General features: G+C 42.2%; 1 protein-coding gene across 2 annotated transcripts; it reads left to right on the plus strand.

Annotated features, from left to right (window-relative positions):
* The first annotated feature begins 11,860 nt into the window (after nt 1-11,860).
* mterf2 (mitochondrial transcription termination factor 2) lies at nt 11,861-25,397 on the plus strand. Of its 2 annotated transcripts, none has more exons than XM_079679996.1 (2): nt 11,861-12,424; nt 24,247-25,397. In XM_079679996.1, exon 2 carries the CDS (start codon nt 24,267-24,269, stop codon nt 25,392-25,394), a length of 1,128 nt encoding a protein of 375 aa, XP_079536122.1. In that variant the 5' UTR covers nt 11,861-12,424; nt 24,247-24,266; the 3' UTR covers nt 25,395-25,397. The 2 variants fall into 2 exon arrangements, with proteins under 2 accessions (XP_079536122.1, XP_079536121.1); XM_079679995.1 differs by lacking the exon at nt 11,861-12,424 and adding an exon at nt 22,726-23,137.
* Nucleotides 25,398-26,874: the final 1,477 nt, after the last annotated feature.

Raw genomic sequence — 26,874 nt, forward strand, 5'->3', positions numbered from 1 at the left:
TTCCCGCACAAGCTCCGACTCCTTCCCCCCCAGAGAGGTGACGTTCCACGTCCCCAAAGCCAGCTTCTGTGACCCGGTTATGGTCCGTCGAGACCCTCTGCCTTCACTGCCACCCTTCTGGCAGCGCACCCGACCCCATCGCTGTTTCCCGTAGGTGGTGGGCCCGCGGGACGGAGAAGCGGAGGTGTTGCCCACGTCGCCTTTTCGGGCTGTGCCCGGCCGGGCTCCGTGGCAAGCCCGGCCACCAGACGCTCGCCGACGAGTCCTCCTTCTGGGCCTGGCTCCAGAAGGGGACCCCGGGCTTCCTCCGGGCCGGGTATCCTCACTTCGTGTGTCGTCTTTCATGAGGTCTTGTGAACCAATCTTAGTCTGGCCCCTTGCCTGAGACCAATTTGCCATGGGAGACCCTACCAGGAACACAAGGTGGTTCCGGACAACACAGCCCCCAGGTTCATCAGGGCACACAAACCTCTCTACCACGGTAAGGTGCTGGTTTTTCAGTTTGTGTTTACATATAAATGTCTAACTTGTTTCAGTACCTTATTTTTTTGTTACTGTGAGGAATGCACCTTTTCAGTTCGTTTACAGAGACTGATTTTACTTGTCAGTATTTAATTTGAATCCTTATGCAAAGATTTGCACTTTGCAGCATCCCTGCTATAGGAGTAGAGGCCTTTATTTTTATATCACTCAGTGATGCACCTTACTATGGCAAATGTTTACATTTTACAATCTATTTGACACGTTGTCAAATTGTTTTTGTTTGATTTATTTTGGCAAATGTTTGATAGGCTTGCTGTCCTATAAATGCCAGGTAATAGTTGTTTCCATTTCTTAATATGGACCACTCATTGTTGACTCATTGTTCAGGGGAACACATTGTCATTGACTGATTGACTCAATTATATTTATTTGGGAAAATAAATATGGTCACTTTGAAGACCCAAAACTGTTCTTGGCTTTGTTTTGTTCATAGTAGTAATGCTCATGTCATTTGCTCACTACTAGTCTTTTTTTACCACCAGGTGTGCAAAAACTACAGGTACATTTAATATATATATATATTATATTATTATCGGTATCGGTATCGGTCTTGAGAAGCAGGAAGCTATCGGTATCGGTATCGGTTTCAAAAAAACAATATCGTGCATCCCTAGTGCACATGTTTATACAATTTATACTATTTATTGATGTAGTGTTTATTGTATTTTATTTTTGAAATGTGTTCCCCTTTCCCCATGTCTGTTGCCGTTGATTGTGTGCACCTGGTGCCCTGTGTTGTCTCCTCCCCCCTCACCTGTGTCCTGTTGGGTTGATTGGGTTGGGCATTTAGGCTCTGGGGTTTTTCTGTTAGAGGGAGTGTGTGTGAGATCCTGGTGCGGTGGCTGGTGACTGGTGACTGTGCGCACAGGAGCAGCAGATTGAGGCTGTGTCATATCACGTGTATGATTTAATAAATGCCCACACCGGTTTGTATTTTTGGACGTTCTGCCTCTGCCTCCTTGCTTGGTCGGGCTGCACAATTGTCAGCTTCACAGACTTCAGCCTAGCCCTGCAGAGGAAAACAGAGAAGGGAGGGAGAGACAAGAAAAAACACAAAAAGAGCACACAACAAAACCAAAACTAAACAGAATCATCACACACTCTGCAGATTTGTGTGTAATTCCCTCACAGAGGGACTGTAAGATAAGCTTTTATGTATGCAAAACCTTAAAAACTAGAAAATAAAATACTTTGTCTGAATAGATTTTCTTTGAAGGCACTTTGATTTTAACGCTATTTCAGTGGAACAATCCAGTTTTGTTAACATCAATAATTTTGTTCTCTTTTCTTGTGTTACTAAGATACTTTTAGATACACTTTGATGTATGGAACACTTTACAAATGGTAGAATATGAATATGAATATGAATAGGAATTGGGTTTCTTGGTAGAATATGAAGTATTTTGTAAGGACTTGGATTTCTTTAATGGCAGTTTGTGACTAATTGGTTCAAACTATTAAATAGCCCTGCTATATACTATGACCATTCTTTACTTATTTATAATATGGTTCAAATGGAGTAATTTGAGTTGTCTGATGCACTTTGACTTTTTAAAATACTGATGTGTTTATTCAAAACCATTTCATCACACGACCATGACCTTTTCAAGATCTTTTTGACAAAATATACTATGACTTTCTTTCATATTTTTAGAAATATTTTGACTTCCCTCATGATATTTTTCATAATACTATTCTTTTACCTATTTTTCTCTATATTTTCAACACACATACTATGACCGTTTGGAGACTATGTTATCTACTATTTACTTTTTTTTTTAAAAATATATTATTTTGCTATGTCTTTTGTCAAGATATTTTCGACATACTGTTAAACACATTTTATAGTTGTATGAGGTTTTTTTGTTTGTTTAGTTTTTTCATACTATTTTCGAAAATACTATGGCTTTTTTGTTTTACTTCTTAAAGATTTTTTCTTTGGCTCAGATTTTAAAAGGATAATGACAGTGTTAAAAGGGGGAGATAGAGGGATGACACGTGTAAACAGCGTCTTTTTTGTTTGTTTTCTTGTCGTTGTTCTTTTATTTTTCGGTGTACAGTGATTATATTTTTCCACATCTTATTTTATCAGATTTTTATTTTGTCCTTTTTCCTAGATTAATATATATATTTATTTTATTTTTGGACATAATATATAATGACTCATTTCCCTTTTTTTATGCTATATCATGACTCATGACATCCTATTTTTCTATACAATCATTCATTTTGACATACAGTAGTATATTATAATTTAAAACACATTATGTACATACTAAACACATATCTCTTTCTTTTCATTATTTTTTTACATACATGAAGTTGGCACACCTTAACCAAGCCAACCAATAGCTTGTGGCAAAGCCAGGGTGACAGCTAGTGATGTTACGTGCTGAGGCTCCGGAGCATGGTTTGAGTTATCCAGAAAGCTTTTGGTGAATTGGTATTGAGGTTTGTATCGCTTGTATCGCTTTAGGCCAGTGACTGCTTCAGATAGTGGTTCAGAGGTGTTAAACCACTGACACTTCACAGTTTTATTACACTCATATTTCCCCTCCTGTCACCGGACCCGGTCAAGTCAGAAAACCTCTACATAATCTTCTTTTTGCATGCTGTATTTTTACTTTTTATTTTATTTTAATGTAAGTTTAATTGATTTCCTACATAAGTACTTCATATTCTACCAAGAAACCAAGAAACTGAATTCCTTACAAAGTACTTAATATTATACCAGTTGTAAAGTGTTGCATACATCAAAGTGTATCTAAAAGTATCTTAGTAATTGTGACGAAGGTAACTTCGTCACTGTGGACTGACGGCTTTGGGCCTCGTAATATTGCACATGTGGTTTAGTTTGAAAGTGTTCCCCCTCCCGTTCTGTCTGTGGCTGGTGATTGTGTTCACCTGGTGCCCTGTGTTGTCTCCTCCCCCCCACCTTTGTCTTATTGGCCTGACTAGTGTGTGTGTGTGTATTTAGGCTCTGTTTTCCCTGTCAGTGGACAAGTAGTGTGGGTATGAGATCCTGGTGGCTGCTGACTGTGTTCAGGTGGACAGCAATATTGAGGCTGTGAATCATGTGTCGAGGATGAATAAATGCCCACACCGGGTTATATTTGGACGTTCTGCCTCTGCCTCCTTGCTTGGTCGGGCCGCTCAATGGTCAGCTTCACAATTGGTGTCAGAAGTGGGGTTTACCAAGTGAGGAGGTGAAAATGACGGGAGAAAAAAAGAACACCCAAAGAGAGGAGCCAGATGACGGTGTGGCTAGGCCTGGAGCTGACCATGGGGCCACGGATGGTAAACCAAGGGGCAAGTTTGAGGAACTGAAGGAGATGATGAAGTCATTCCTGCAGTATGAGACAGCCAGATTCAAGCGGGAGGAGTGCCGTTTGAGAAAGATGGAGCAGCCGTTTTCACGGATACAGGAACAGATTTCCCTGATAAAAGAGAAAGACGACTCTAAAGGCTCGACGGGCACTAACTCTGATGCTGAGGCAGCACAGATCCTGGCGGAGAACCGGAGATTGATGCGAGAGCAGAAAGAGGAGCCGCTCAGGTTGCAGAGGGAGGAAGAGGAGAAGCTGAGAAAGGAAGAGGAACATGCTTTTCTAGCGGAGGAGGAGCGGGTGAAAATGGCCAAGAAGATCCGTAAGGAGAGAGAGCGCGTCAGGCAGCAGAACCAGCAGGAGCAAGAGAGGAAGAATCAGATCCCGAAGAGGAAGAGAGGGAAGCTTCCTTCCGACTTCACGCCCCCCCCCTGAGGAAACCGTGCTGCACAAAAGGAAACAGAAACACCGGGCGGACTGGAGACACATGGAGGAGAGCAAAATGGCCAAGATCAATAAGTGTCGCAGGAATGAGGTACTGTTCTCTTTCGGGAGAGGAAGGAGGAAATGTGACGAAGGTAACGGCTTTGGGCCTTGTAATATTGCACATGTCGTTTAGTTGTGAAAGTGTTTCCCCTCCCGTTTTGTCTGTGGCTGGTGATTGTGTTCAACTGGTGCCCTGTGTTGTCTACTCCCCCCCACCTGTGTCTTATTGGCCTGATTTAGTGTGTGTGTGTATTTAGGCTCTGTTTTCCCTGTCAGTGGACAGGTAGTGTGGGTGTGAGATCCTGGTGGCTGCTGGCTGTGTTCAGGTGGACAGCAATATTGAGGCTGTGAATCATGTGTCAAGGATGAATAAATGCCCACACATGGTTATATTTGGACGTTCTGCCTCCTTGCTTGGTCGGGCCGCTCAATGGTCAGCTTCACAGTAACACAAGGAAGGAGACAAAAGCATTGCTGTTCACAAAACTGGATTGTTCCACTGAAATAGCGTTAAAATCAAAGTGCCTTCAAAGAAAATCTATTCAGACAAAGTATTTTATTTTCAAGGTTTTGCATACATAAAAGTATATCTTACAGTTCCTTTGTGAAAGATTTACACACAAATCTGCCGAGTGTCAGTAAAAATAAGTGTTAAAATCACACAACTTGCCTTTTAGAGAAACCCAATTCCTTACAACGTACTTAATATTCTACAAGTTGTAAAGTTTTGCACACTTCAAAGTATATCTAAAAGTATCTTAGTAACACAAACAAAGCAAAAAGCATTAATTTTAACAAAGCCTCAAAGTGCGGACTCATGAGCTTCGTAATGTCTCCCTAACATGGCACATAGACTATTTCCATCATCCAGGGAAACCCAACTTCAAAGGGGCTTCCTTAGTTAATAAAGTAATTAAACATGAGTTCACAAGCCATACAACTTAAAAGAACATCCTTAATTAACACATCATATAAAACTAATCTAATTTAGAGAGGAAAATAAAACAACAGGTCATCAGACACTCATCAAAGGTTTAATATAAGGGGCTGTTTAAGACTCCTAATATTAAACCTTTCACATCTATATTCACATCTATATGATATCTGTCATCAGACACTCAAAGGATATCAAAAGGTTAATTAGGGGTCTTAAACATATCACATCTATATGATATCTGTCATCAGACACTCATCAAAGGACATCAAAAGGTTAATTAGGGGTCTTAAACATATCACATCTATATGATATCACACCTCACATCAAAAGGTTAATTAAGGGGTGTGATATCACACCTATATGTTATCACACCTCACAACATCGGGGTCATTAACATACACTGAACAAAAATATAAATGCAACACTTTTGTTTTTGCTCCTATTTTTCATGAGATGAACTCAAAGATCTAAAACATTTTCTATATTCACAAAATAACCATTTCTCTCAAATGTTGTTCACAAATCTGAAAAAATCTGTGATAGTGAGCACTTCTCCTTTGCCGAGATAATCCATCCCACCTCACAGATGTGGCATATCAAGATGCTGATTAGACAGCATGAATATGGCACAGGTGTGCCTTAGGCTGGCCACAATAAAAGGCCACTCTGAAACGTGCAGTTTTGCTTTATTGGGGGGGTCTGGGGGGGTCCAAAAACCCTAGGGTTAAACCCTAACCCTAACATGTCACCCATTGAGCATGTTTGGGATGCTCTGGATCGGCGTATACGACGGCTTGTTCGCACAGCCATTGAAGAGGAGTGGACCAACATTCCCCAGGCCACAATCAACAACCTGATCAACTCCATGCGAAGGAGATGTGTTGCACTGCGTGAGGCAAATGGTGGTCACACCAGATACTGACTGGTTTTCGGACCCCCCCAGACCCTGAGGCTGTGCGAAGTTGCTGGATATTGGCAGGAACTGGAACACGCTGTCGTATACGCCGATCCAGAGCATCCCAAACATGCTCAATGGGGGACATGTTAGGGTTAGGGTTTAACCCTAGGGTTTTCGGACCCCCCCCCCCAGACCCCCCCAATAAAGCAAGAGTGGCCTTTTATTGTGGCCAGCCTAAGGCACACCTGTGCAATAATCATGCTGTCTAATCAGCATCTTGATATGCCACACCTGTGAGGTGGGATGGATTATCTCGGCAAAGGAGAAGTGCTCACTATCACAGATTTTTTCAGATTTGTGAACAATATTTGAGAGAAATGGTTATTTTGTGTATATACAAAATGTTTTAGATCTTTGAGTTCATCTCATGAAAAATGGGAGCAAAAACAAAAGTGTTGCATTTATATTTTTGTTCAGTGTAAGTAGTAGCACGTGTCACCTGTCACACCACCTGTCACTTGTTATGCATACTAATAGAACAAAAGGGGTATGAATATCACTACTACCCTTAGATCAGAGGGGGATTACATGTTCCAACTTCTCTGCCCTCATCTAACCTTTAAGGCAACACAATGGAATACACCAATACAAAAGATCTCAGAAATGGGAGCCACCGACACAAATACAGAGCATGCTTTTTCTGGTGATATGGGGCTGAGGCACATTATCAGCCGAAGGTCTTCCTGTACAAGCACACACAAAGGACGACAAGCTGCAGAACGCCCAGTGAGGGTCCTGTCCTCCGCAACTCTCAGCACTGATCCCTCGCTCTGCCTGCCTACAACATTGATTCCTCAGCTCCGAGCAACCGAACGCCTCCACACCATCTTGGTGAGATTTGAAACAGGCAATAAGAAAAAAGTTGAATCTTCTTTGAGTGAAAACTGAATCCTCCACGGGCCTCCCTGTTTAGCTATACCCACACTTGCTCCATACCACGCACAAAGTGCACAGAATCAGATGCGCATTAGAGATTTCAAGTGCCTTTCATTTTTCCTTTCTCCAGAACTATCAGCCTCTCAATATGCCTCACCAATCTACTCCCTTTCTTCCCAATATCTCTGTGATCCACCCCATATCTGATGCTTAACTTGACAGCAATCTTTCATCATAAAGTGGATGGAAATGTGCTTGGAAATCACTCTACTCTACTCTCTTAACCTTGTTTCCTTAGACTATTTTTCTATACCTGGGCTTGCTTGGCAACTTTTGCCCCTTCCGTTTTCTTTTACAGAAGTGATCAGTCAGTCAGATTTTCTGTCAGTCAGCGTGTCACAAGGCAAAGCAGTTCACAAGAAAGTTATCTAAGGCAGAATGTTGCCTGTGGAGGAAACTAAGTGTTTCCATATACGCTCTGTTTCATTTGATGGAGCGGGAAAAAAAGCTGGCCCTTTGTTCAGCCCTCCCTCTCTATAAGTGCAATAAGCAGGTGAAAATAAATCTAATTTCACCCACTAGTATGCCAGCTGAGACAGCTAAATTTAATTCAGCAAACAACCAGCACAGGGCACACTTTCTCTTTTTCTCACTGGTATTGCACTGGCAACCTCTAAGAATGTCATCTAAGAGTTATTGTAGCTTGGACCATATTAACATCGTGGACACACACAATTATTGAAATCAAATAAAGAGTTTGCTAATTGGGGATATACTGCTTATTACCTTAATTGCTAAGAGTTACAATACAAGTTTCATTGAAACAAGTGATTGATGCTGTAAACTGAACAAAATGAAAACACACAAAACTGGTTATTTTTAAGTAACATAACCACTTAGCTAGGGGTAAAATATCATTGTTTCCAATATACATAAAGTAAAACCGTATATTTTAATATTTTAATGTTGTGTGATTTTTCTTTATTTTGCTTTTGCACTCAAATCACTAAGAAGGTCCAAAAGAAATGTGTATCAATATGCTATATCAATATAAAAAAAGATGTATGCCATATTTCTTGTTAATGGGGAGGTCATGATTGAATTCAATGAAGCTGACCCCAATCAGACTTAGCATGTAAGTCTGTTTGAGTGCTTGTTATCCTTAAACCCACAGAACTCTGACCGGCTCGCCTCAGATCAGTGTTCAGTAAGCTCTTTAGGGCGAAGAGGATCATCTGGCATAAATGTGTCTTGCTCGTATACAATCCCATCGCTGCCTGGCTGTTTGCTTTGATAACTCCAAATCCAAAAATCACCGTCTTTATAAACCCAAGCTTTCAGCTAACATTTACCCAGCCGTGGTGTTCCCACCCTGTTTGCCAATTTTGCAAGGCTTCATTTATTACATTTAGGCTGGACGGTTGCGAGCCTAGGTGGTTTTCTGCCGGCAGAGTGAGCGAATCCGCTGAGTGACACACGGCATGATGAGAGGAAGGAAGAATGTGGGACATGAAGGATGAGAGAGGCAAAGAGAGGGATGGAGGAGAGGAAGAGCAGGAGGAGGAACGAGACAGTTTACACACACCATCTGTGCATCAAAGGTGTGGCTCTGCTGGATTGCCTTCACGATGCACGTCTGTGTGATTGTTTTTGAACGAGAGATCTCTTGAATATAGATAGTCTCATTTTCACTCCCCTGTCTACAGAGATCACCCATTTTTCTTTATTTCATCTGCACATGAGTGAGCAAGTCGGCTCGACTGTGTTGTTGTACCCTGCTGTGTGCACAAAAAAAACATTTCTGCTTCTGAGCTAGGGCTTGTAATTATCTGCTATATGGATGTGGGTAGCTGAACGACATGTAATGAAATTAAAACTTTTGCCATACTTTAAAGTTTTCTCCTGACACCCATCACCACATTTATAGTCACATTTACTTCTTATATGCCAGAGGAGTCAATTACATGACTAAGAATTTTGTAGTTAAGCTCCTTTTGCCTCCAAGAACACTTTCTTCACAAAATGGTCCCTTGTGAGGCTTCACAGTAACACATGAAAAAGGTAGATGAACTAAATGTTGCTTGTAAACCTCACACAATGAGCACAATCACTCCAGGGGATTACAAAAACAGAATGATTGCACCTTCTTCTCTCCATCAGTTTCATCACACGGGGGAGTTTAAGTTTTACAATGTGACAGAGAGCGTCTATCACAACATCTCCGCTCCACGCTCACTAGTTTCTAAGTTATAGACTTCAAATCAGATCTACTGAAAGCCTTTGAGACTTCTAGAGGGAAGTCGGTTTTATTGAGAGCGTTTGATTGGTCCCCGTCTCGCTTGAATTGCCCCTCTGAAAATAACAGACATAAATTCCTGCGTGGCTGCGCTCCAACCAGACACCTCCACATGTCTGGGTGGCGAGCAGACTGCTATTAGGAAAGAAAACCCCAAGTGGCTCGTCTCCCACCAGCGTCTAACAGCACATTTCTTATTTATTAATCCTGACTCAAAGACCTCTGCAACAGTTTTTCCCGCTACACGTTTGCTGTGAATCCAGCCCATCAGCAGTGATCTCTGGTGCATAGTTGGTGCCATTAGCAAATAGCATCACACACCATCACATTGAGGCTGGACGGCAGCAAGGTACTCTGCTTTCTCTCTCGCATTCGCATTCTAACACTATTCATCCCACCAACTGTTTCACACTCACAGGGCTCACAGCCATCACATTTGTGGGAGTAATGGGCCTGGCAAATTACAGCAGATCGGGCCTCAGCGGGCTCCGCCTGGCAGCCACCAGGGAGCAGCGAACAGACGTGCTGATTCTACAGAACATGGTCTCCTGATCGGACAGAAAGAGGTGCCCTGGGAGGGAGGGAGGGAGCCAAGGAGGGAGGGAGGGAGCCAAGGAGGGATCATGTTAACATCCGGTGGCAGTGATTTTCATTGTTGTGTTGGTGCGAAAAATGGGCCAGTAAGTGTGTGTGGGTGTGTGTGTGTGTGTGTGTGTGTGTGTGTGTGTGTGTGTGTGTGTGTGTGTGTGTGTGTGTGTGTGTGTGTGTGTGTGTGTGTGTGTGTGTGTGTGTGTGTGTGTGTGTGCATGTGGCTGTGTGATAGAAAACTTTTGATAATCTTCAAATTGGGAGTCTAGTCACATGTCTCTGGGTTTTTCTGCAGAAGTTTGTCAAGCCCAAGTGAACACAAGAGGCTCTGGGCAACAACCTGTCGAAGCACAATTTCTTGGCCGATTTCATTGATTATTTTTCAAGCTTTGGTTGTGCTTGCCACGACAATGGCTCACAGTTTGCCAAGACAAACATGCAGCACACAGACAGACAGAGGCAGACATGCAGCTGAAGCAAGCGCCCCCTCACACGCAGATGGTCTGAGAGATGCCTCGACAATTAAACCGATCCATTTAAACTCTCTCACTGTAACAAGCTGAAGGAAGCCTGCTGCTGGATCTTGCTGTTCTCTGAGGCGTGCTGATTCCTCTGCGCTCTGTCGGGCCCCCCGGGGCCTTGTGTGACCGAGCCCTCTCTTAATTACACCTGAGAGCAGCAAGCAGCTGCTCCTCTTTCACATCTGTTTCTCCATCAATCAAGCCTGTGGAGGGGCATATGGAAATCAAACTGGCAAATATGGAAGACACTCATCCTTAATCTTTATTTTACTGTGTTTTAGAAGATTTTGAAGCTTTGCTTTGATATTAAATCTGACTGTTTTTTCCTCAGCCAACAGACATTGCTCACCTTGTCCTGTGAGTGTTCATGATGACAGATGTTGTAATAAAGCTATTTTTGAAAACAAAGTTGTGATTCATTCATGGCTCAGCTCTAAATATGATGTTTTTCTCAAATTTGGTTGACTTTCATCATGTATTTTTAATAGAAATGCTTCATCTCAGGGTTGTAAAAATGTGGGCCGGGAGACAATGTTGGCAAAGAACACAGAGCAGTAAAAAAAGGAAAGCTTGCTATAGGAAGTCAACACTGTGCTATTATATCTCCTTATATAAATAAAACAAAAGAACAGATTATATCATAACAGGTAAACAATTGGTTTATGATCATAGAAACTCCACCTGTTCCCTGCAGCTGCATCTTCAGATATTGGCCAACATCAAATTAAGAAAAATGATGGATGAGCGTTAATGCTTTATATAGCAGCTGAGCAAATATTTCCTAACAGAAACCATGTTTCTTTGTTGGATTTATTGGCACTACTGACGAAAGTAAATATTTATCAGGGCTCGAAAAATTGAATTGTGTGGGTGTAATACAATCTGGCAGCTGAAAATATTTCTGAAAGACAAAATCTTGAGATTGAGTCGCAAGATAGAAATCTTCACACCAGTGCCGCTTTGCATTACCAACACCAAAAACTATTTTTGCAACATTTTGAGAACAAACAGGCTCATCAATATTGCAGCTCGATGCTGCCTCACATGTTGCATTTCCTCTATGCAACAGTGCAGACTGTAATTTTCAGCCGTGCATGTCAAAATTAATTTAACACCAAGGACACATTTCCTTTCAGTTGCAGTGCTGTGTCATCTACTATTACATTTTATTGTTTAGATGCCGCCTGAAGAAAGGATTTAAAAAGCTTATAAAATGATTTTACTAACTCCTCTACTTTATTATGTTGTAAAGATCTATTATTAAAGGTTTAATAAAAGAAAGCCTTGTGGCTATAAAACTAAGAATATTTCCATCTAAGGAAGGCATGGGCGCGGGAAGGGGGGTGCTGAGGGCGCTGCAGCACCCCCTAGCGGCAGGCAGGGGGTGCGGAGCTCCCCTGTCTGAATTATTATTTTGACGGTTATTGCTGCTCCCGCTGTGCATAATCTGTGTAATATGTAGCCAATAAATTCCACATTGTTGGTAAAATAATATTTTGGCCTGCCCCGAATGTTTTTTCTGTAGGCCCGGACAATTCTACCTCAATAATATAATACATTAACCGTGCTTTACGTGAACCTCATCAAGACACTAGAAAGGACGGCAGGGCTGTAATTTCCCGTGTTCAGTGAATGCAACAGAGGCAAGACACCAGACCAATCAGAGAGTTGCATGGAAATAAAAGTGCTTGTGTCATTCAAGCTCGCGGCTCTGTGTGTGTGCGGAAATAGCGCATTTAGTGTGTGTGAGAGAGGGGGAGAGAGAGGGACCGGTGCCAGCAGCAGGGACCGTGTTGTTAGCATCTGGTTAGCTAGCTGCACTAACGGACATACGGAGCTGTTTGTTCCACAACAAGCTGGAGGAGAGCTCTCCTGTCAGACTGAGAGACTCAGGTGAGATTAAGGACTCTCTGAGTGTTTAGATAGTTAACTTTAGTCTAAGTTATCTCAGTGGGTCTCAAACGGTTTGGTCAAAAATTATTCAAAAGATTATTTCCGCGGCACACCTTCATATGATCATTATAGTTATAAATAAAATAAGAGAATAAAGGAAAAACAGTTATGAAATACTATATGGCAGTAAAACAAGAATACAGTTTGAAAGGGGAGTGATTTGTAAAATATCCATAAAGAAAAAGAACATCTGCTTACAGTTGTGTTTCATCTGGGTGTTGAGAGATGTATCCATAGATCTCTTAATGTTGCTCTCAAAGTGCACCAGATTGATGCTTTTAACTTCAATATGTTAAAAAAATCTTCCCGGGGGAGCATCCCCCCGGACCCCCCTAGAGGAGGTGAGGTCCGCTCCCCACTCGTAAAAAATAGCACTTTACCCCTGCCTATATGCCGTGAGCTGATTATCGAGCCTTCATTGTAACAGTCGCGGGTTTACTGTGTGTTTGCGTGTAGGGAGTTTTTTGTGCGTGCTCTATAGTGCCCGTAATAGTGTTCACTGGAGTCCAGCACCCCCACTCAAAATACCTTCCCGCGCCTCTGAAGGAAGCCCTGGGAGGGAAGTAAGATAATCCTGGGGATCCAATGTCCAAGTCTGGGGCCGTATTCACAAAGCATTTTATCTTACCGCTAGGAGTGCTCCTAACTCGCGCTAAAACATTTTACGTAGGAGTTTTTTCTTAAAAGTTATTCACAAAGCCGCTGAGACCTACTCATACTAAGGATAAATCACTAAGAGTGAACTAAGAGTGACGCGCCGTTGCTATGGATTACGTCGATTCTCGTGCATGAGTTTAGAAGCGGTCAGTACGGTGATTGGTTGTTCAGAGCAGGCGGTCTCGGTGAAACTCATCCGCAACATCCCACAAACGAGCCCACTAAATCACCGAAAAACAAGGAAATAGCCTAGGCTAGAAATGTATTCCTATCAAATAGTTATGGACAGTGCAGTTAGCAGAATACACGCATGATGACAATTTTGTGCAGACCACGATAATGACGTTGTATATGCACGTTAAAGAGAGAGAGCAAACAATACAAATACGTAAATTGCATTAAATCAAGGAGGCAATTAAAAGCACCCTACAATCTATTATCCAATGAGCATATTTCCAGCACTTAAACACTTTCAATAACAGCCCATACCGCCGTTCAAGTCCCCCTATCATGATGAATGAAAACAATCTGCGTGTTGATGGAATGTACTTTCTTTCTATTGACGAACACGTCCTCATCTTTTGAGGGCGCAATTATTTGTATGTGCGTCCCGTCAATAGCACCGACCACACCGGGCATACCTGCAATTGCCATGAAGTTGGCTTTGATCCTGTGTAGTTGTTGATTGTCCAAAGGAAACCGGATAAACTGTTGGATGATATGTGGTCTAGAGAGCGCGTTGATGGTTTGGTTTATGGCACGGCTGACTGATGGTTGCGATATTCCTAAATCGTTGGCATTGCAAAGTTGCATTTTCCCTGTTGCTAAATATCGTAGTGTTGCCAAAGATTTTATTTCCGGACTAATCGGGTTATTCCTGTTAGTCGGGGATGTTATTGCACCCCGCACTAATTCCACAACAAGTGTGATACCCTCACGATTTAGCCTATCTCTTGATCGATTCACAGTCTTCCATTGTCTCCAAAACATTTCGTCTCGCAGCCATTTTCAGATTCTTTGTGAATAGGTCTTACTGAGTTAGGAGTCCTCTCGAGGACTTTTAAGCTCTCCTAAATTTAGGTGCTACTTTTAGGCCTAAAATACTTTGTGAATTGCTCTTAGTGAATAAAATTAGGAATTCTTAAATTAAGGCTGACACGCCCATTATGTTTAGGAGTTTCTCCTAAATTCGCCAGTTAGGAGCTACTTTTAGCCCTAAGATCCTTTGTGAATACGGCCCCAGATCTGGATTAGTAAGAACAAGTTTTATCTGGCAAGACTGTGTTGCACAGATTAAATAAAACCTTCTTTCTACCCGGTCAGAAGTCCTGAACACAAGACACAAAACAATAAAGATCAAAATTACAAATTGGATCATAGGCATTTTTTTCTTTCATTTGCCTCTCAGGGTCACCTGAAGCTATCTAAGACACAGAATAATTTACTGCATATACATCAGGGGCCGTATTCTCAAAGGATCTTAGGGCTAAAAGTAGCTCCTAACTGGCGAATTTAGGAGAAACTCCTAAACATAATGGGCGTGTCAGCCTTAATTTAAGAATTCCTAATTTTATTCACTAAGGCAACACTACAATATTTAGCAACAGGGAAAATGCAACTTTGCAATGCAGACGATTTAGGAATATCGTAACCATCAGTCAGCCGTGCCATAAACCAAACCATCAACGCGCTCTCTAGACCACATATCATCCAACAGTTTATCCGGTTTCCTTTGGACAATCAACAACTACACAGGATCAAAGCCAACTTCATGGCAATTGCAGGTATGCCCGGTGTGGTCGGTGCTATTGACGGGACGCACATAAAAATAATTGCGGCCTCAAAAGATGAGGACGTGTTCGTCAATAGAAAGAAAGTACATTCCATCAACACGCAGATTGTTTTCATTCATCATGATAGGGGGACTTGAACGGCGGTATGGGCTTTTATTGAAAGTGTTTAAGTGCTGGAAATATGCTCATTGGATAATAGTTTGTAGGGTGCTTTTAATTGCCTCCTTGATTTAATGCAATTTACGTATTTTTATTGTTTGCTCTCTTTCTTTAACGTGCATATACAACGTCATTATCGTGGTCTGCACAAACTTGTCATCATGCGTGTATTCTGCTAACCGCACTGTCCATAACTATTTGATAGGAATACATTTCTAGCCTAGGCTATTTCCTTGTTTTTCGGTGATTTAGTGGGCTCGTTTGTGGGATGTTGCGGATGAGTTTCACCGAGACCGCCTGCTCTGAACAACCAATCACCGTACTGACCGCTTCTAAACTCATGCACGAGAATCGACGTAATCCATAGCAATGGCGCGTCACTCTTAGTTCACTCTTAGTGATTTATCCTTAGTATGAGTAGGTCTCAGCGGCTTTGTGAATAACTTTTAAGAAAAAACTCCTACGTAAAATGTTTTACCGCGAGTTAGGAGCACTCCTAGCGGTAAGATAAAATGCTTTGTGAATACGGCCCCAGGTTATGATAGTTATGCTTGAGAAATCCTAAAATCTAATTTGTCCACCATGCTCAACTCTTTCAGACAATATTCCGAAACCTACATGATGCATATGCACTATATATCTGTCAGTAAGTATATATGTAAAGTAAGTGGGAGCAGCACACTTTGTTGGCGCTTATTGCTAAGTTTTGGAGAAAAGTGGCTTCATGGCCCCGGTGTACAACAGAAGACGGATAAGTACTCAGTGGCCCCTCTGCAGAGGAAGTCAGGGTCAACCTTCAATACATAATCACAGTAATGAGCATTTGTCTCTCAGTTTCGTAGTCTTTCTAACTGAACAAATCCGATTACATGATGCTAATAAACCATTTTCCAGATCCCACTTTGAAGGTATTCAAATTCATGACACACTGGCGCTGTGGCAACTGCACACATTTTATTCAAATATAAACTGCAGATCTCACTGTCTTCAATCATGTATTATAAAATGCACAGTTGAATCAATCTGAACAGTGTCAGTTAGTCAATAACATATACAATCTCTATGTATACTCTAATCCTATTTCTTGTTTGGCAATCATAAACTGTAATATTGGATCAATAGTGAAGTTCACTCTAAACTTACTCAGCGCTCAGGAGTTTCAGCAGATATTGATTCAATAATGCAGTTTATGTGCATAGCGTTGGATGAGATGCCTGTTGAACAAAGATAGGGGAACTTACACACAGAAATGCAAGATTCATAAGACACCGCAGGCTTTGAGAAACTAGAAGAGAGGACAGCTGTTCCTAGATCGACTGTCTTTGTCTTGTCATTTTTTTATTGTTTTTCTTTTTGGTAATTACACAATGACCCATCTCCTTGTTGATCTTTTGCAAAACATAGATAATATAGTCATAATGAGACCCATAGTCATCATTCCATGTTAACAACAGGGACATTTGCTCTTTAAAGCTGCACTGATATTCAATATTTTCGGCACATGTTACATTTGTAAATGATGGTCCCATTTAGAGTAAATAGAAGATGAAGGGGCTTCATCTCAGTGTAAAATATGAAAGATAAATTAAGCCTTTAGATTGCCTAAAATGTATGTTCAGCATTTAGTTGAACTTATCTCAATACTCTTGTCACTTCTGGTTCCAAAAAAAACAAGTTGTTGATGGCCAAATTTAAAGCTTAAAAAGGTCATCCACAAACCAATGGGTGACATAACGGTGACTGATTCTACTTTTAATATACAGTCAATGTCTTTTAACCTAAAACACCTTTCACCGTTTGTCTTCACTTCTATTGCTCTCATCAATCTTGTTTCCATCAGCAGTTGTACACTATACCTGCCCAGAACCAAAAAGTCAACAGACACAATTAGTGACTTGCTGTTGAACATTTTGGAGCATTTAGCAGCCACAGGGTCAGATATTTCAGATATTGGTGAAGACCCTTAAAAATGTTAAGGAGAGTGGATATTGGAATAAGAACTCTAAATGAATGCTAATGTTTCTTTTTGTGCCTGCTAGCATGCCGTGTAACCTTTACGAGTCAATAGTATGTCGATGTTGTATATAAAGCTCCTGTCTGCTGCAGCAAACATACATGAATGAATCAACTAAAAAGTAAAAACCCCCAAAAAGTACAGTAGTTGTATTTATTACTTGAATGTGCATGGCAGAAATAGTGTCACAGTGAAACAATTGTCTGTTGCCTAATGTCTAGACATTTTCTTGGCAGGAAGATTTTAGGTACTTTTCGGTCGTTACTTATTTCCTTGTTGGAATGCAGCAATCTGTTGACAAGAGAGCAGCCTGACTGGTTTAAACTCAGCATTTCATTTCACATTGCAGCCATCCCACATTCTGATCAGATATCAGATAAGGTAAAAACATGTATTACACCCTACTAGCTGCACTGAACGAGTGACAGCATTGACACTTTTTTTCCTTTACTTAACAAAGGATTTTTATGTTTTCAGCTATGGTTTAAGCTATGGTCACAAAATAGTAAACGATTTTGAAAAGACACACGTGTAAAAATTCTTCTTCTGTTTAAAACCCAGTCTCAGTCATATGTATCTAAAAAGAAGAGGGAATGAGGACATTATCAACATGACACTGAAACTATACTGTAGCTACAACTGTTTCACAATCACCAAGTAGTGATTATTCAACAGATTTCAGAGCACAGTTAATGCCCTTAAAAGGCCTTAGAGCTACATTGCAAAAATGTTAAGAATCAGGTTCATCACTACGAGTAAAACTGTGAGTACAACGAGAATCATATCACGGTATTTCCCTGGTTCTGGGAGGCCTTTGCCTTCCTGTTTTTCACAAAAAATATCACCCCTACAATCACTCCAACCACCAGCATCCCCACCAGTCCTGCACCCACAGCATAGGCAGTTACATTAGAGGTTTCTGGCTGTTCAGTCACTGGTTTTAAGGTAACATGCTTGATTACTCTCAAAATGGTCTCCTGTTTAGAGACACACTTGTGTGTGTCATCCCAGAAAGTGTCATCACTGTTCTCTTCTTCTTCTGTGTCTTCCTCTCCACCATCATCATAGTAATCCAGGAATACAGAGCCCACTAAAACAACACACCAGTACACCCCTCCATCTTTCACCTCCAGGTTGGAAATGGTCATCGTGGCCCCATTCTCAGACAGTCTGCCCCTCAGATCCTCCGGGACGGGAACAGCCATGTCGTTTGAATCGTGGATAAGTCCATTCTCGCCCGATGGTTCTCGACGGTACCACTGCACACTTAGGGAATGTTCTTTGTCAACATCACAATCTAGCAACACGCTCCTGCCTTCTAAAACCACTTTATTTTGGGACTCATTTTTGGGGCAAAGAAACAGAGAGTACCGCACTTCAAACAAAGAGGAGAAACAGGAATATTCCCCACTAAGTTCCTCAGAGAAGGCAGGAATCACCAAAGAGAAGTCCTCTGATTTCTCATCAAGTGAGAGGTTCATCTTCATGTTGCTACTATTGAACAACCCCAGTGGGGTCTCCCATTGCTGGTTGGTTCCTTCAGCGGGGCATTTTAATACAACTCTTTCTCCTTGTGTGGCAAAAATGTCCCTGCTTTCACTGTTGTCTTGTAGCTGCATGTTTTGGAAACTGACACAAGTCTTACCTTTGCTCACAAGACAGTAAAAGTGGCTGTTATTCTCTAATGCGCTTTTGTCAAACAAGAGGGACGCGCCATTGTTTTGGACCTTTATTACTCCCTGCAACTCCTTCACCAGAAGGTCCAGAGCCACACTGCTATCCAGTAACAGTATAGGCTTGTAAAGTGGATATGTTTCATAGTACCAGCGTACGGAGGTTCCCTCTGAACCAATGGAAGTGTTGTTGCACAGAAGCTTGGCACCTTCATCTTCTTTCACAACGATCTCTTCAGATTCAACCTCCTTATCGCACACAGAGAGCTGCTGGGTGTTCTGGCTCTCTAGAGTCTGGTGCAGCCAGCATTCCCTCCTGTAAATCCCAGAGTCCTTGTGTGTGAGTTGACTGATCTGGAGCCCAAGCAGGTGCTGAACTTTGTTGATGTGAATGCGACCCTGGAGGTCATCAGGAGGTGTAGATGGGCTTTCAGACGAGGAGTTGCCAAGAAGCTGGTCTCCCTCCGGAGCACAACGATAAACAACAATATAATCCACTCCAAAACAATATCCCATCTCGATAGTGGTGCCCTTTGCTCTGAACACTGGCTCTACTTCCTTACTGAGGACCATGTGGAGGAGCACGGGAAGCAGAAACTCAAGGAACCTAATGGAGGTCATGGTGTCTGTCACCCTCAAGGAAGTGTGCTTACTGTAAGCCTTGTAATTCATTCACTTTGGTTTGTCCCTCTAGCTCCGCCTCCAGCTAATATCAGTTCCTGCTCCACATTCTTCCACAAACACTCTTAGTTTCTGAGTGACAGGCTAATGAACACACACAGACACATACACATATACACCAAACATACAGGGGAAGTTATTGACAGGAGTCGTCTCAAAGTAACTGGACATTAATGTTAAGAACTGTCTGAAGTGCGAGACAACCAATAACGCTAAACATAAGCCATGAGACAGAACATGAAAAGGGGATTATCCTAGTTGTACATTAACTGTGTTGAAGGACAGGTTTTCACTCCACTATGGGAGCGCTCAGTCACCGTGCAAGGTCGCTTCACAGCAGTTGAGAGGGAGTGTTAATGTGCATGTGTGCTTTTTTTCCGGTCAATTAACAAGCATTTTAACGTGTATGCAGTGCATTTACCATCACGCTCTTATTCATTGAGCACACTAATCTGAACTACATCTAAACATCAGGTAATCTATCTGGCAGTGATTCCTCTGGAACCGTGAGAAAACACAAAGGACTCATTCAGTATTGTTTTATTTATCAGCTGAAAGGATCTGCGTCTTATGGTTTCATACCTTGCAACAGTTGAGCAATATGATATGCAACATAAAAACTGTAAAATCAAAATAGCCTCAACTCAATTAATATTAAACAATTTAAAACATGTGTGGTCATCTGTGCTTCTACAAGTGGCGTCATGATGTTGCACGTAAGAAATGTGTTTTATTTGGTTAATATTGAGATTTGAAATTGTAGCTGTCTTCGTGAGTGTATAATTCCTTTTTTAATAACACAACATAGCTGGGAGAGTATAATCTGTTAATAATAAATAGCTCTTGCCCAATCTCCTGCCCAATAAGTTAATGTGTCCCCACAAATCCAATGTTGCTCTATACTACACGGTTTCACAATATGAAGCTTTGTGTAACAGCTCTTTCCAGCTAATGAAATGTAGATGAGAATACACTACAAATATATACATTTCTTACTGGTGATGCATTCAAGGTTAAACTCCTTTAGTTTTAAATTGCACAACCAGGAAACACAATAGGAGCAACAAAAGAATAAACCTATGCTAGGCAATGTAAAACAGAATGTTATTTTACTCTTACATTAGAGTTTAATATGAAAAAGTCTCCTTTATCAAGAACTGTGATGTTTTTGTTCAGCATGCTCTCTCTATCTCTTTCGGTTTCTCAGTCTCTAAATGCCCAGGGCTATCTCTAGTATTATATGACAGAGTACACTGTCGGGAAAACCCTGTACTTTAACCAACAGTGCAGGAAGTGGGTCGGAGGATAATCTTTGTATCAAATGATGCCTTTGCAGTGGACAATAGAAACTACTTTTTTAATTGTATTTGGACAAAATTGCCTCTGTGATGAGGCGTATTTAATTTCTTAACTCAACAAAGCAGCACCCGGTGTGTGTGAGCATCTGCAATGACTCTGACAACTGGTACCAAATTGTGCTTGTGGTGCTCAGTGGCAGTTTGGAAAAGCTTGTACTTTCATTCTTCCTTTACATCTCTGCCCACATTTAATCGGAAAACCCCCATTATGCTATTATTCTTTGATTTGGTGACGGTGCTGTAACCTGGTTACAGTTGAGTCCTTCATTTGAGTGTTATAAAACACAATAAAGTTACAGTAAGTACATTGCGTCATGTCACAAGTCTAGGCAAGTTATGCACATTGGACACCACCATCATATTTATAAGAGGGGTAATTGCATCTCAGTCTCAAATAGATCTGGGGACTTGAATTCTGCATACAGCCCGTATCCTTTATGCATTTGTTACTTATCTTTGCCAAGTAAGCTTCCAAATGTTTTTGCTTGAGTTGGCTCCTAAAAAAACCTACTTAAGTTCCTCACACCTGCAGAAATAACAGGAGCACTATTGCCAGATGTGTTTGATTGCGTGACTTTGCTTAAACACTTGATACAGGTAGGGGAAACTTTAACAGGTTGACTGCAAAGAGAAGAAGGGTGAAAGACAGTGTTTACCCAGCAGGCCTACATGCTGTTGTATGCCTCTGCTCCACACAAAATAAAGTCCTCTCCCATGAAACACATGTCTCTTCTCTGTGTTGTGCTTGGTCACAATCTACCTATCACATCATACATATCTGTGCAATCTGATGACCAGCTCACTCCTGTCAACATATTGGGTAAAGGAAAGAGGCACCAACCTGTTTTCCTTTGAGGCGCATCATCTGTTTACTGGTACATAAACTCTAATGAACCTAGCTACCCACTCAGCAGCAGCGGCTCTGGGAACAGCTTGCAGAGCTGGTGATCAAGCATCATGATTAAGCACCAACTGTGAGAAAACTCTCCGTGTGTTCAGTCCAATTCAGCCCTGCACTGATTAGACTCATCAGGGCCCCGTATGCTGCAGGGCTTGGAGGCGCACCAACTGCTGTTTGAGATACAGACTTTTGCCACAGATATTTCACTACTGGACATATGGGCTACAATAAAAGAGCAGAGCTTTGAAAGGAGGAATACATTAGGGCATTGGGAGCATGGAATGAATTAACACTTTTCTACATTGTGCATGATGCAATAAAAAAAGGAAATCAAAGTTATTTCAGGGTCACATTTGTATTTTTGATGACTTAGTGGTGTTTTCCTCAAGTATTGGACACCGCGTCTGCACGACACTGATCTCTCTTAATAGCAGAACAGGAAACCAGTTTCATAACATAACTTTGGTCGGATAGAAAATGATGTTAATGTTGATGCTAAAGAGTGTATTATCTGAAGATAGGCCCTTCAGCGGTGTTTCCTTTGATGGCTCCATGGGTTTTTGTGTGGCCTGAAACAGATTTGTATTTGTTAGAGGCTTAAAAGGAAAGGAAACAATAAGATATACCTAAAAAGTGCATTTGAATACTATGTTAACAATGAATATAGGGTATTTCAAACACATTAACACAGATGGTGCTAAGAAACCTTGGACAGTAGTGACAGGATTTGGGGTGGCAGTACCGGAAAAAGGTCTTGGAATCAGCAGAAGAACATCTGATAGATTGGGGTGAGGAGAAAGGAGAAGGCCGATGGACTGTCAAAGGGGCCTTTAAAGAAGGGTATTGTAGAAATGCAAATACATGTTAGTAAGGCCGAGGTCAAATGTTTAATCTGGGAGAAAGTAAATGTGGCAAGAAAGGTAGGAAAAAGAGGGGAAAGGGAGGCATCTACATCAAATTCAAAATAGTGTCGTGTAGTGTCTGTAATAGGAGAGAATAAACCATGTTGAACAAATTGAGATTAGGGCACTGTGCACAAAACAAAATTAATAGTGCGCCAGACTGGTTTGTCTGGGAGTCAATAGAGTACGCAGTAAAGAGATGTAAAAGTATGAAACATAGAGGGAGGAGTACAGGATGTCACTTTAAAGGTAGTATTGAGAATATGAGGCAGCACAGGTTAGGGCATTGTGATATTTGCTGGGGGTTTATAGGATTTTAGGTGTTTCTTTCTTGTCTTTGTTTAATCTCATTTTATTGTGAGGGATTTAGAATAAGAAGTAAGTACTGTCTGATCCACACTATGGAACAGAAAGGAGGCGGTAATGCACCATTGAGCTGGATGCCAACCGCCGTCAAACCCGAAGAAGAAAACAGTTTCATAACAATACGTCACGTCCTCTGACCGCTGCTTAAGGTAACTCATTTCATTTAAAGATTCCAAAATACTAGCTATACCTTTAACATATTTACACCACTTTGTCAACAGTGACTGATAGTTACCATGTTAAGCCATATGGTTAAATTACGTGATTTTCCGCGAGGCCACTGTCTCTTAGTTAGCTAACAAGCAGGCTACATACCTAGCATGTTTCTATGACTAAAAAACAGCAATTCATTTAAGGAGACTTTTATTTTGAAATTGCGGAATGAGTGTAGCCTATTTAGGTATCCGCGTAAACTCTGATAAGATCGAGACAATTTTAATGTGCATAAATTGCACTAAGGTTGCTCATTATAGTTTTGAATGTGTTAGCTGATGGTTGTTGAACCATCCACGAGTTTGATCATGATTTCCCCTGTGAAACATCTGGAACCAGCTGTACAGAATAGTATAAAATACTGTGTTATCAGAGCAAGGCTGTTTTGGGTGTAATATATAACTGGTTATGAATTAGAAGGTTGTACATTTTATGCATGATGTGCAAAAATGTTGATTATGGTTGATGAAATGTGTTGATGTTCACAACATGTAAACATCTGGGTGCACTCTGTGTTGAAGCAGCATGGAGATTACATTACAAATGGCTTTTTCATCACTACACAAACAGCAAATCACTTTAATACAGGTAGTAGTCCCAATGTGTTTTAGTGGAAAATACATTGAGATAATACATTTCTGTCAGCATTCTGTAAACATTTCTGTCAGCATTCTTGTTTTAAAGGGGGACGTTTACATGAACTAGCACAACTGTGATTGTTTACATTTACTTTTCTTATCTGTGGGGCTTAGTGACAACAGGAAGCCCCAGAGAAATCCCCTGACTGCATAACGTTAAGAGGATAATGTTGTACAACTGCCTGAGGTTTCCGTGGATAGAGAAACAAAAGTATTTTACATCTGGTAGTATCCTGTCTTGATAGGAGCACATGGCCGACAGTGACACACCGTTGGCCTTTCAGAGCATCACCACAGCTGATACCATTGTTTGATTAATGTTTGATATGTTATTCTGTATCACTGTAATGGTCTGCTCATCATAAAGCTCCCTCTGCTATAAATTATTAATTCTCTTGCTCCTTTAGGTTATCTACCTCATGACTCAATGTTGCGTTTGATCGCAACATCCCTGTGCCTCAGATGCCAAAGTGCCGCAGCTCTATCTTTACACATAAGACCATGTGCAACACTCATCCCAGCAGAGAACCAGCAGACTGTGGAGGCTCTCTACGATCTCTCTGTGGACATCCAGAAGGTGCGGAAACTAAATAGCTGGGTCTTGCATCAGAGCCCAGCCTACACTAAGGAGGTAGCAGACCTGCTGAAGGACTTAGGGGCCTCGGGCCCTGTCATTGCCCGGATCCTCACAGTTCACCCTGAGGCGGTTCTCTGCCGGCCGGAGCAGATGCAGACTCAGAGGGAGCTGTGGATGTCTGTGTGCCCGAAACACAAAGAGCTGGTTGGTATCATTGAGAACTTCCCAGCCTCCTTCTTCACTTCCTCCAGCCACCACGACAACCAGCGGAACAACATCACTTTCTTCCAGAGCCTTAACCTCAACAAGAGAATTATCACTAAGCTCATGGCCAGCGCTCCGCTGAGCTTCAGTCGCCCGGTGGAGCAGAACGAGGTGATGGTGCGCACCCTCCAGCAGGCTTACCAGGAGCTCGGGGGGGAGGAGGCCAACATGAAGATCTGGCTGCAGAAGCTGCTGAGTCAGAACCCGTTTGTTCTCATGAAGCCCCCTGAGGTGCTAAGGGAGAACCTGCTGTTTCTGAGGGACAAGGGTTTCAGCACCGCCGAGCTCCTCCACCTGCTCTCCAAACTCAGGGGATTTGTCACTGAGCTGAACCCCGACAGCATGCGCCGCACCCTGGCGTACTCGCTGGACACCATTGGCTGCTCTGAGGCAGAGCTGCGGCACATCGTCCTCAACTGCCCGGCTGTGCTTTACTACCCTGAGGATATTCTGGCCGAGCGCTTTAAAGGCCTGCTCAGCGTTGGAATCAGCATGTCGCAAATCAAAGAGACTCCGACCGTTTTGGAACTGACCACGCAGATAGTGAATTATCGCATCCAGCGACTGATGGTGCACGGGTATGACGTAAGGACAGGTAGTCTGGAGGTCCTTAATGGCACTAAAAAGGACTTTGAGATGAGCTATGGAAAATTACATCTACGTAGTGAAAGACCTATTTTTAACCCTGTCGCCCCTCTAAAAGTGTATGACTGACATCATTTGTAGAATTAAAGTTTAAACTGGATGTGTATTAATATTCTTATTATTTATGTTATTCAGGATTAAAGTGTGCACCCATTTCAAACATTTAATTAATAATGGGATACATCTGTTTATCCCACATATATCTATTTATGCCACTTTAACTTGAGTGTCTTTTGGAAAGTATCTCAGTATGCTCGATTTATGGGTGTAAATACAGGCTAAATGTATATTTAAGGTGTGCAAAATTAGGATGAAGGATCATACTTAAGTATTTGAGAGTCCCTTTCTGCTGCCAAAATATTCAACCTGGTGGAATTCAAAGTAATTTAAATCCAATCAACAGACTACTTTTGAGTCATGAGACAAGCCCTTATTTCCTGTAATAACAGGCAACAATTCATCTCCCTCTCTGGCCACACATCCGCCCTCTCCCCAGTCACACAGGGGGTCCCCCAGGGCTCAGTCCTCGGCCCCCTCCTCTTCATCTGCTATCTTTTCCCCCTTGGTCACATTATTCGCAACCTCAACCTTGATTTCCACTGTTACGCCGATGACACCCAGATCTACATCACCACCAAATCCCCTCACAACCCTCCCCTCACCCATATCGAAACCTGCATCTCTTCAATAAAAACATGGCTGACTCACAATTTCCTTAAACTCAACAGTGATAAAACAGAGCTACTCATCATAGGCACCAGATCAACCCTCAATAAAACAGGACCCATTTCACTCACCATTGAGAATTCGACCATCACCCCCTCCCCCCTGGCACGCAATCTTGGCGTTATCCTGGACCCCACCCTCTCCTTTGACCCCCATGTCAGCTCCATCATCAAGATCTCCTACTTCCACCTCCGCCGCATTGCCAAAATCAAACACTACCTCCCCCCCCGTGCTGCTGAATCCCTCATCCATGCCTTCATCACCTCCCGCCTCGACTATTGCAACGCCCTCCTCACTGGCATCTCCTCCCATTCCCTCCATAGACTCCAAATGGTACAAAACTCTGCTGCCCGCCTCCTCACCCACACCCGGACCCGTGAACACATCACTCCCGTTCTCCGCTCTCTTCACTGGCTCCCCATCAAACAACGCATCATCTTCAAAACACTCCTCCTCACCTATAAAGCCCTTCACCACCTAGCCCCCCCCTACCTCTCTGACCTCCTCATCCCCTACAACCCCCCCCGAGCCCTCCGATCCTCCTCCACTCTCTCCCTCACAGTACCACCATCAAGACTCAAAACATTTGGCAACAGAGCATTCTCCAGATCAGCACCCCGCCTCTGGAACTCCCTCCCCCAATCTGTCCGCCACTCTCCCACACTGTCTACCTTCAAAACCCAGCTGAAAACATACCTCTTCTCCCAAGCCTTCAACTTACCCTACCCCCCAACCCACTGACTTCACTCACACCCCACGCTGTATCTCTTATTCACCCCACGCTGCATCTCTTATTCATACATTCATCAACTTTTTCTTTCCT

The sequence above is a fragment of the Notothenia rossii genome, assembly GCF_949606895.1.
Source record: "Notothenia rossii genome assembly, chromosome: 5".
Classification (NCBI taxonomy): domain Eukaryota; kingdom Metazoa; phylum Chordata; class Actinopteri; order Perciformes; family Nototheniidae; genus Notothenia; species Notothenia rossii.